The 12054-nt window shown below is 44.0% G+C and overlaps 1 protein-coding gene across 2 annotated transcripts in view; it reads left to right on the forward strand.

Annotated features, from left to right (window-relative positions):
- Positions 1 to 12054, forward strand: part of DMXL1 (Dmx like 1) — a 1781042-nt gene that overhangs the window by 1631998 nt on the left and 136990 nt on the right. For both annotated transcript variants that reach the window (XM_085632653.1, XM_085632652.1), the window contains one exon: positions 10529 to 10656. In XM_085632653.1, coding sequence (XP_085488779.1) covers positions 10529 to 10656 — 128 coding nt within the window. The remainder of the gene's footprint in view (positions 1 to 10528; positions 10657 to 12054) is intronic.

Below are 12054 nucleotides of genomic sequence, written 5' to 3' on the forward strand. Positions count from 1 at the left end.
TGCTCTCCCGGGTGTAGTTGGACCTGATGGAATGCCGATTTCAGACCCGTCGGCCATCGCTGAGAGCTTTGCAGACGATTACGCTGACCTCTATGCGCTCCGAGAATGTTTGACGGCAGAGGTTATTGCCCGGTTCTTGGATGACCTTCCACCCAAGGCCCTGACGGATGAAGTGAGTGCAGATCTTGAACATCCGTTCACAGTAGACAAACTAAACTCCGCTCTTCAGGAGCTACAGCCTGGTAAGGCGCCGGGTCCCAACGGATTCCCGAACTAATTTTTTAAGAGATACTCGCAGCAGCTCGGCCCTCATTATTGCAAGGTGGTAGAAGAGGCCAGGGAGGTGGGTAGCCTGCCCAGTGATTGACGGCACGCAGAGGTGGTGGTATTTCATAAACCTGGCCGGCCCCCTGAGCATCATGCCTCGTATCGCCCCATTTCCCTTCTCAACGTGGAGGCTAAGGTCTTGGCGAAGGCGCTCGCTAATTGCCTCCGTCCTCACATTTCGTCTCTTGTACATCCCGACCAGGCTGGGTTTATGCCCCAGCGGGCGACCCGCCACAACATACGCAGGGCGCATGCGGCTATTGCGGCTGCTGGACGCTTGGGAGTACATGCGGCCCTATTACTTGCGGATATGGATCGGGCCTTCGATTCCTTGAGCTGGGAATATCTGTTTGCCCTCCTCCGCCGATTGAATCTAGGGCCTCGCTTTCTCTCCTATCTGACTTTACTCTACACTGACATTACAGCGTCTGTGCGAGTGGCGGGCTCTGTCTCCTCTGTCTTCCCTATTGGTCGCGGCACCAGGCAGGGGTGCCTTCTGTCGCCTTATTTGTTCGCCCTGGCAATGGAGCCTCTGGCTGCGTGGGTGCGTGTCGACGCGCAAGTGTCGGGGTTCGAGTGGGCGGATGGCCTGTCAGATCGTATTGCCCTATATGCCGACGATGTGCTATTCTTTCTTACGCAACTAGATAGGACCGGCCCGCGGCTGATACGCATTATACAGGTGTTTGGGGAGACTACTGGCCTACATATGAACGAGCGTAAGTCTACCATCTGGGTCCTGGGAAGCGGGGCAGATCCGGGCGCCTGGGCCTCTGCGGTGCAGGTGGCGAGTGGAGGGTTGAAATATTTGGGAGTGTTCCTGTCAGACGTTAGGTCGACCTCGTGGGAGGGGAACCTGGTGCCGGTGTGGAACAGGGTGCGGGAGGATGTTCGTACTTGGTCCCACATGCCCCTCTCCATATATGGCCGCTCGGCCATCTTCAAGATGGTTGCCCTGCCTCGGATGCTATATCAGCTGCAAAATCATCCATATCCTATTCCCTTGGGTTAGTTCCGCCAAGTAAATGCAATACTGGGTCAGTTCCTCTGGGGCGGAGGGGTTGTGAGGGTGGCGTTACGTACATGTTTTAAGTCTACCTTTTGCGGGGGACTCGCCACCTCAGATATTCTCTCCTATTATATGGCATCCCACCTGCTGGTCCTGAATGAATGGTGGTATGGCAACAGGTCGGATCCGGCGTATAGCCTTGAGCGCCGCCTAATGGGAGATCATTCACTACATACACTCCTCTATTCTGCGCGTTTGTGACGCTCCCTGCCGAGTGTGAGGCAACTGGTCTTTCAGATTTGGAGACAGGCACTGCGGAGGATGGGTTAGTGGAATCGCCTAACTGGGGAGACGCCACTATGGAGAAATGGGGGTCTGCCGCAATTGGCGACCCTGCCCGGCTTCCAGGACTGGGATGCGATAGAGATCTCCACTTTGGGGGACGTCATGAGGGGGCCTATTCTAAAATCCTTCCAGGAGCTGCAGATGGACTTTCATATGCCGCGTACCCAATTCTTTAAATACCTACAGTTCCGACATGCCCTTTCTCCCAGTCTGGTGGGTTTGGAGGAGTTGGACGATTTTAGTCCACTTTAGGCGAAGGTGTTCATGGGGGACCTACGAAACCATAATATTTCGAGAATATACCAGTCCCTGGTGACTCACTGCTCCCCGTCTCTGCAGCATCTCCGTGGGGTATGGGAGGAGGATGTGGGTCAGCTGGAGGAGGAGGACTGGACGGAGGCCCTGGCCTCTCCGCGTGGGGCGGCTGTCACCGTGAGCCTTCGACTCATCCAGTTTAAATATCTTCACAGAGTTTATTTTACCAGAGTTAGGTTGTATAAGGCGGGCCTGGTGGCCTCTCCGAATTGCCTCCGCTGCCTGCGTGAAGAGGGGACGCTGCTACACACGGTATGGGATTGCCCTGTATTAACTAGGTTCTGGCGGTGGTACTGACATGCCTTTCAGAGGTTCTGGGTTGGGATCTTCCACGGTCCCCTAAATTGGTGCTCCTGCATGTGATAGATGATATAGGGGGCAATGTGTATAAGCGCCATCTGATGCTCTTGGGTTTTACTCTGGCCAAGCGAGATATAGCGAGGGCTTGGAAGGCGGCAGTCGCACCCTCAATATCTGTCAGGAAGGCCGGTTTAGATTTCTGTATGGGCCTAGAGGCCCCCATTTATGTGGCACGGGGCTGCCCACAAAAGCATTATAAAATCTAGAAGCGCTGGGCGGACTACAGGGGACTGGAATTGGAACCCATTTCAGTGGAATAATTATGTGGGTAATGAACCATCTCCTCCCGGTTTTAAGGGGGCCTGTAACATTGGTGTATCGTGTGCAGCGGTGTCTTAGGGACATGGTTCATAGAGAGAACAGAATAGTAGTTGTGAACAGATTTGCTGCCTTGACTAGATGGACAGTGCGATGGGTGGGGCGGTGGGGAGGGGGGTGGTTTTATGTTCATTTAAGTGGGGGGACTGCCTTGGTTATGCATGTCTCTTCTGTAATTTTCACAAGATATCTCATGAGAAAAATGTCAAAGCTGGTATGTTGTCTCTTGATGCTGTTGAAGTCTCTGGACCACAGAGCTTCGCTGAATGTATATTTGACGAATAATAAAATTTGTTTACAAAAAAAAAATTAGGGGACGACGGGGTGAGCAGAAAATAGTGTCAAAATAGGGGAAGGGCCAAAACTTGCCTATTAATTGTCATACCCACTCTATATTTATAACACAAATACCCGGAACAGCTCATCTTTAGAATACATCCTCCATAGTGATGTATGGTTGTAAGTACCAAACAGAACCATGCCATAGTGGGCCATAAATTACACCTAACGAGTAGGCAGAGGGTATTCCCAATACCTGGCGAGAAGGGAGATCACTGTTGAAGTAATAAGTCAGAAAAAAATATTAGAGACCGAGTGAGGAGAGAAATATATGTATAAGCAAAACATAATAGGATTCAGTTGAGAACAATCTTAATAAAACAATAACATGTTCTTAGTATTAAAGAGAGAGCAACAGTCAATACACATATGTTGTTCTTGTAAAGAAATCAGGATACAGTCCTTGACTTATTAGGAAACTCATCAGAACTCATACAAAGGGAGCAGCAGTCATCATACATGTGTAAGTAATATCATTAGATAGAGTTAGTTCAATGGTGGTTCGATGAAATAGAACCACTGCATAACAATCCCAAACAAACATCTAATTTTGTTCTCAACTGAATCCTATTATGTTGTGCATATGCATATATTTCTCTCTTCCCTTGGTCTCTAATAATTTTTTCTGACTTATTACTTGCACAGTGATTTCCCTTCTCTCCATGTATTGGGAATACCCTCTGCCTACTCGTTAGGTGTAGTTTATGGCCCTCTATGGCATGGTTCTGTTTGGTACTTACTACCATACATCACTATGGAGGATGTATTATAAAGATGAGCTTTCCGGGTATTTGTGTGATGAATATAGAGTGGTTATGACAATTAATGGGCAAGTTATGGCCCTTGCCCTATTTTGACACTATTTTCTGCTCACTGAGTCGTCCCCTAATTTTGATTAAATCCTTGAGGTGTACTTGTTCTTCGAATCAATGAAGGTTTTATATACTATAAATATGTAGTTCGTCAAATTATTTATATTGATTTTGTGTTTTGTTAATGTTCACGGTTTTACGTTTTTCATTGAAATTTCACAGCCACTCCCATATACTGGGTTAAATGTGCGATATTTAGGCTGATATTTTTTAACCATACCGATTGTCTTTTAGCTGGTCTACTATGATCTTAATATTCTTTCGTAGTCCAAGATGGCGTTGTTATTACCCTCTTGTTGTTCACCTTATTCAGGAGTGGACGTTTTCACTGTTCACTACATCAGTACTGCTTAAAAAGTTACACCAAGATGGCGCTGATGCAACACGCCAGATCTTGGATGCACATCGGAGCACTCTCCGTCGTAACACTTTTATACTCTCAGGTATATTTCTTAATTTCATTGGAGTTCATTTTTGGTTTAGGTCTGTTTTTTTACCAGACGAATAATACGGTACCTTTTTGTCGTCACATATTTATTGGAGTGTAATCGCTCCCGCTCTCTCTTTATATTTACTGGGACAATATGTTTTTTGGTTATAATAATATATGGTTGGATATTTATTGTATTGGATTGGGATTTCAAGCTATGTGTTTTTACGCTGTATGCTTGGGTTGGACTCAACCTATGTGAATCAAACTATAATGATAGGAGCAGTAATACAAGCTTTATGCTCCTTATTTTCTCTTTGTAGACCGCTTACTGGAGGCTTGAAGTTTGGGTCTTTTTACTTTGGAGGTTGCATTGATGTACTTTGCTTTTCGCTCTTTAGTGGTGAGTTTGAGTTGCTCTACTTTTACACTTGAGATCGCACTGGTTTACTGAATCGTAATTGGTAGCTTAGTATTTATTTTTATGTCAGACCATAGGGTATTTTGTCGACCTTGGGTTCGGCAACATTTGGAAGTGTGGCAGGAAACTGTACTTGATAAATTTACCTATGGATACCTGTTATTTGCGGTAAACTCTTTGCTAGATTTTGGATTATTTACATATTCACACCTGGGTAATTTGAGGTTGGTGAAATTACTCCTTTCTTTCTGTAGTGTTTAATACTGGTGGTGTTTTGGCACTTATTGCTGTATTTTTACACGTTTTGGTGATCATATCTCTTTTTATGTCCCGTCCCTTCTTGAACAGTCTAGTTTTTCTATGACTTGCTTTCTGTAATTCCACTGGACTAACAGTGAATGCTCACGAGGTGTCTTATTTTTTTAATAGAGTTTGGTGGTGGTCTCTTTACTATATTATCCTTTGTATTAGAATAGTAATTTGTGTATTTGTTTGTTGTAGCCCTGATGAAGTCTGAGGTTATTGCCTACAGACGAAACACATGTTGGCTCAACCTGTGGCTACCTGTTATGTTGAAGGATTGAAGAACACTTTTTTCGAATAAAAAAAGGAATAAAACACCAAGAAAACTACTCGAGAAGACTATTACTTGGACTTATTATGATGTTGATTCTGTGGCTTAGGACTTTGAATTCTGTTGTTTCATGTTTGATTGCTATTATTTTTGTGGAGTGTGTGAGATCTTCCACTCCTTCCGCCCTCTTATACGGTACCATTTGGCTGATTGCCAGCTCGCCGTTTTCATATCTTCAGTTCATAACCGATGTTGTGTATAATTATATGTCCCTTTCTTTAAGAATATCTGTGTAGGCTGTGTGTGTGTGTATGTGGATATATATATATATATATATATATATACACATATATATATATATATATATATATATATATATATATACACATATATACACAGTTTTATATTTTATGCATCTTTTTATATATGTGTATATATTTGAAGTCGTTATGCTGACTTTCTTAGGATGGCATACATTACGCTTATGTCGCTGCGCCTTTTCTTCTGTTCTAGTGGATTTTCGCTTGGTCGCTGCATATGCAATTGGTAACCCTTTCTCTCCTCTGTGGTTTCTAAGTTAAATAGCCCCTAATACCCCTCGACCCTCCGAGCTGCTCTGATCAACTGCAGATCCCTGAGTAAACACGCCATTGACATCTGGCAGTCCCTTCAGGACAACGACTGGGATCTGCTTTTTTTGACCGAAACATGGCTAAATGACACCACGAATCCCGCCATTACCCTCGCACTTCCGGAGGGCTACAACATCATCTGTGCAAACAGACCCAACGGTAAATCCGGGGGTGGTGTTGCATTAATTCATAAATCCAAATGGGCGGTCTCCCTTCCCCCATTTGACCAAATTGACAGCATTGAAGGTCTCCCCTTCAACGTCCAAATCTCCCCATCCTCTTCTTGTTCTGGAATTCTTATTTACCGCCCCCCGCATTCCAATGTCTCTCACTTACTGGCTCTGGCGGACTATCTTACTCAGCTCAGCACACGATACGCCAATTTCACCGCTCTAGGAGACTTTAATCTCCACGTCGATAATGATTCCTGCCCCCACAGCAGTAATTTCATTTCGACGCTAGCCGCTTGTAAGCTTGTCCAAACAGTTACTCTACCTACCCATAAAGCCGGTCATACTTTGGATCTGATCTGTTCCAATCTACCATCTATCCGAGTCACATCTCCCATCCCGGTTATATGGTCGGATCACTTCCTCATCCCTTTCGAGATTGACATCACCTGCCACGCTAGACCTGCCATCACCCCTAAATCATCAGGTAGAAACTGGAGTTGCATCACTCCCGAATCACTCCTGGGACACCTCAAAAACTTTCCTCCTTGTCTGTCGTCCGATCCGGACATATTGATCGATAATCTGGACTCATGGATTACTCAGGCCTTGGATGCCTTAGCTCCCAGCAAACCCATAAAAACCTACAGGGCGACACCCTCCGCACCATGGTACTCTGATGAGCTGCGGCAGAAAAAGGCCTCTTGTAAATCCCTCGAACGCCTTTGGAGACTCAACTTCTCCCTTGACAGCAAAATTACCTACAAATCAGCCCTTAAAGAATATCGGAGAATGATTGAAAGACACAAACGTGATTTTCTGGCATCCCGAATCCAACTTGCCAGTAATGGCCCTAGGGAAATTTTCAATATAGTGAGATCCTTCACAAACCCCATTGCGCTGACTCGTACTCAGCCTGCCTCCCAGTCGCTTTGCGACAAACTCTCTAAATTCTTTGAGGATAAGATTGAGGACATCTACTCCTCTTTCCCCCTCCCCAAAACCGCAGGGCAAAAAAAGAAACTTTCTACCCCCTCGCCCCAGCTACCTACCCTATTCGAATTTGACACCATATCAGAAGTAGACTCTCTGGCCGAACTAACCAAATGCAAATCAGGCTCACCCAAAGACCCCTGGCCTGCCAAGTTCTATAAAAAACATGCACCCCTTCTCAACCCCTACCTCAATCTCATCTGGAATGATTCATTCAGAACGGGCTGTTTCCCTGCCAAATGGAAACATGCCTCCTTAGTTCCCATCCTAAAGAAACCTAACCTAGATCCAGACAATCCCAGTAATTACAGGCCTATTTCTCTCCTGCCTGCCCCAGCTAAGATCTTGGAAAGACTGGCACATTCCCAGCTGTCGAAATACATTGAAACCCATGGTCTTCTCCACGACTCCCAGCACGGCTTTAGGTCGGGCCACAGCACCGAGTCGGCCCTTATCGAAATGGCCGACTCGGTGAGGTGGACGCTTGACCAAGGATCGAGGGCGGTGTTGGTGCTGCTAGATTTATCGGCAGCATTCGACACCGTCTCTCACAAAATCCTGCTGGGAAGACTGGAGGACCTTGGGCTGGGTGGAGCTGTCCTGAAATGGTTTTCATCCTACCTTTCGGACCGCACACAGCAGGTTTTCACACCCCCTTTTTCTTCTCTGGCCAGACCACTCAAATGGGGAGTCCCTCAGGGCTCTTCCCTGAGCCCGCTCCTTTTTAACGTGTATTTCACCCCTCTGGCCAAGTTGATTGCACAGACGGGGATCAAATCTACCTCCTACGCTGATGACATCCAGCTTCTTTTCACTTTCGATTCTCACTCTGCCTCTGCTTTTGATCCTTTGAAATCCTGTCTCAGGGACATCTCGAGCTGGATGGATACCAATTCCCTCCGGCTCAACGCCGGTAAAACAGAGATCCTTTTTTTCAACACATTATCTCCCTTGGATTCCAATATATGGTGGCCAGAAGACTTAAGCCTAGCTCCCATCCCTAAAGACTCGGTGAGAAATCTCGGAGTCCGCTGGGACACTCAACTTAGCTTCAAAAATCAGGTGCAAACAGTAGCAACCTCCTGTTTCGCCAAGATTAGAATCATAAAACGCCTCATCAATTATCTGCCGGTAGACTGCCGTAAGACTGTGATCCAGGCCCTGATCATATCCCATCTTGATTATGCTAATGCTCTCTACCTTGGTATCACAGCGGGCCTCTGCCACAAGCTCCAGACGGTCCAAAACGCCGCCGCACGGCTGGTTGAGAGAATCCCGGCCAGACACCATATTACTCCTCATCTCCGTAAGTTACATTGGCTGCCCATAGCAAAAAGATGTGTATTCAAGGCCATGACTCTGGCCTTTCGAGCTTCAAAAGGCAAGGGATCGGCACACCTCAAAAACATTCTTCGACCTTATGCCAACTCCAGGACTCTACGGTCCAATACCCTCCATTTCCTGGAAACCCCCCGATGTAAACGATCTCGGGCCGGTGGCAAAACCTTTGAGGTCTGTACCTCTCAGTGCTGGAACAAACTTCCATTAGCCTTACGCACCTGTCAGACTGAATTAGTTTTCCGTAAATCCCTGAAAACACATCTGTTCTCCTCATAAATTTGGATATCTGCCCCTACGACCTCCCTTTGTTTTCCATTGTTTCAGCGCCGGGACGCCCCGTTGGGGCCGCTGTGCGCTCTATAAATTTCTCAAATAAATAAATAATAAGGGATCACTTCTCTCTCGAAGCGTTTTCTCTGGCCAGAGTGGTCTATGTCAATACATGTTGTTATTGTTTCGCAATGCTCTTCTTTAAGCATTGATTGGTGTTGTCTACATCGTGGATGTGTCTCTCAGAGCACGTTTAGCTCACATGCTTGTTTCTACTTCAAGGAGTTCTGGCTCAGTGGTATTGGCTATTGGCCTTACCCTTCAGCCCCATCCTCTAATGGGTAAGGTATGTAGTATTATGAGTACATGAAGTGTTCTTTTCTTACACTTCCTTATTGCTCCACCATGGGTGTCATTTCCCCATGTTTTTTTCCAGAATTTAGGATTTCAGTTACGTATGGGTTTTCCCAATCTTTCTGGTGGAACATCTCCCTTACTCACCTACATTACTAGACAGCCGCTCATTCTTTTTCTTATAACAGACTGACTAGTCCTAGTCCGGGACCTTTAGTGGGATCAGTTTGCAGATCATCCTCCGGAGATGCTATTGCTTGGGTATCAAATTGAAAGGTAAGGAATCTGTGGCTAAATCTCTCTATCAGAATAATAAATTACTTACCTTTGGCAATGCATTATCTGGTAGAGACAGTATCTAGCCACATATTCCTTACCAGCCCACTCATCCTCCCCGTTCTGAAAACTGTTTTCTCCTTTTATCTACCAGATCTCTTTCTGAGAATTCTCATGCCTTTCATTAGGCTTTTTAAAAAAAAACATTTTACATAAAGATGATTCTTTTTGGGCACACTGTTTCCTCAAGCAGTTTCTAAAGTGCCTCTGTGTTTTTAGCACGAAAAGTTGTTGCGGAATAAAACCAAAGTCAGCTCTTCAGGGAAGGGCTTATATGGACTCTGACAATGTCACATCCGATTAAAGATGTCGCTATAGATTTGCTCAACGCCATGTACCCACACACACAGGTACTGCAGTAGAAAATTCAAATGTAAGTAATCTGCAGCGAGATCCTGTCTCTACCAATAGAAAGTAAGTAACGTATTCGTTAGGCTTCTTTGTTTCACTTGTTATCCATCCTCATGCCTTTTGCAGGCAATGTTCTTTTGGTACTGGTGCTAGAGCTGATTCCTCTTCGTTGGTTGCTGAGAGAATTGTGCATGTTTATGTTCTTGGTTCAAAAAGTTAAAATGCTGGATAATCTAGAGTTTGGGTAATAGAGAAACTCGACTGTAATTTCATTACTTTGAATTGTTGCTCTCTGTTCTTCACAATGCCTACCCAGCTTTCCAATGTAGCAAACATTAGGGATACATTTATAGTTTAGTGTAATGAACTTTTGCCATTGGCAGTTAGATGTTCTTTGCAATAGAAGTTAAAACTGCTATACCTTTTTAAAAGCAGTTTCCAGTCAGGTGATGTTTCTAAAACCATAGTTAACAACAGGTTGTGAGGATATGAGAGCAAGGATTGTGTGCCTGAATCATTTTGAAGGTTATTTTCCATGACTCATACTTTTTTTTTTAAACCTTGTCTAATGTAAAGAATGTGCTTTAGCTGATTACCTAAGTGTTTTATAATTCTGCAGTGGAAACAGATGTACTTTCTTGTACAAACAAATTTATTGAGAATGCAGGGCAGAAGAAAATGTGTTATCGAACCAGATGTATTCAAACGTGAAAAATAGATTTCTTCTTGAATAAGTCATAAACAACAAAATTATTTTATCTCCTGATACAGATCTAACAGGTGCTCAAGATGGCAGTGTGAGAATGTTTGAATGGGGCCATTCACAACAGATCACTTGCTTTAGATCTGCAGGGAATTCCAGAGTGACCCGCATCAGATTCAATCACCAGGGAAACAAGGTAGAGCTTCCCTACATAAAACTCCTATGTTTAAACTTGGTATTTTTACAGTCGTTTTGATGTTTTATCTTGTACAATAACGCATTTGCGCTGAGGTTAAAATGCTGCTTTCACTTTCTCAGTTGTGATTAGTCTTATAATGCTATTTCAAGTTCCCAAAAAAACGTCTGGCTGCTTCTTTGCAAGCATTCAAAATAATAACAAAGGCCACTACATGTACAATATAGCAGATCACAGGATCGAAATTCCCCTTAGTTTGACTCTTTTCGTGATTTCAATTTGTGATGGAATTATTTTCTCTGCAAAGCGCATATTCTGGATTGAATAATTTTTTTTTGGGGGGGTGGTTATAATGTGCTAAATATATCGCTATTTGGACACCATAAGTCACTTTTGTACATTATTATGTAGTGAAAGCATGGGGAGGATGCAATTTGAATTCATGTGGATGTGGAGGTAGCAAGGTATATGTCTGTACCTTATACATTATAGTACATGTCTAGTTTAGCTAATGGTTTTTTAGTGTGGGTTAGTAAAGGAAGTGTAAAAAAAAAGATATCCATTATCATGTTCTGGTAAGGTAGATTCCCAGTCCTTCGGTTGTCAAGTGTCGAAGTCCCCTGTTTCACTATTTCACTTTTACCTGGTCACCAAATCTTAGGGCCCTAATTGAGTAATGAGCTTCATTTTCAGGTTTGTTTTTAAAAGCTTTCTGAAGGTGAAGATGTTTGGTTGGGCAGCCAAGGCCAGGTTAAGGATGTTGAGAAGCACTGGGTGGCCTCTACACCTTTGTTTTGCCATATCAGTCTTTGTTGGTGGATGGTCTCTAACTTGGTAGATAGGAAGTGTAGGAAAGTGGATTATTGGTAGGTGGGGATATTCACCTTCAGCTAATAATAATACCACATTCACTAATAGATCCAGTCAATTCTCAAATTAATCCTTCCTCAACCCTTGGTAGCTTGACAAACGAACAGTCAGGCTATAACTTAGAAGAGTATGTGTAAAGCATTAAAATATATCCAAAACAGTAACTAAATGAAAGATATAACACAAAAAAAATCCTACACCAATTTATAAAAATATAAGAGGATTTCTATTTTTAAAATGAAATCATAACGATAACAATACAATATAGGGAACCAGAGATATGAATATTTAAAGATTAAATAAAAAATTGTGCATTCTAGCACCACAAAGTCTAAAGCACCACTCGCGGCTATCTGGTCGCACTGGACTGAGACAGAGTCAAAGTTTTCGGCCAACTGTGATGCAGTGTGGACCAGATAGAATGAATTCTAGGTCCAGTTCAAAATATTACTTTCGGATTTAGTCTTGGAGATTTTCTCTTATCCTCTGGCTCCTGGGATCCAAAGTTTGAGTCAATGGCAGTGGCCT

Source organism: Triturus cristatus, chromosome 2_1 (assembly GCF_964204655.1).
Source record: "Triturus cristatus chromosome 2_1, aTriCri1.1, whole genome shotgun sequence".
NCBI classification, from domain to species: Eukaryota; Metazoa; Chordata; class Amphibia; order Caudata; family Salamandridae; genus Triturus; species Triturus cristatus.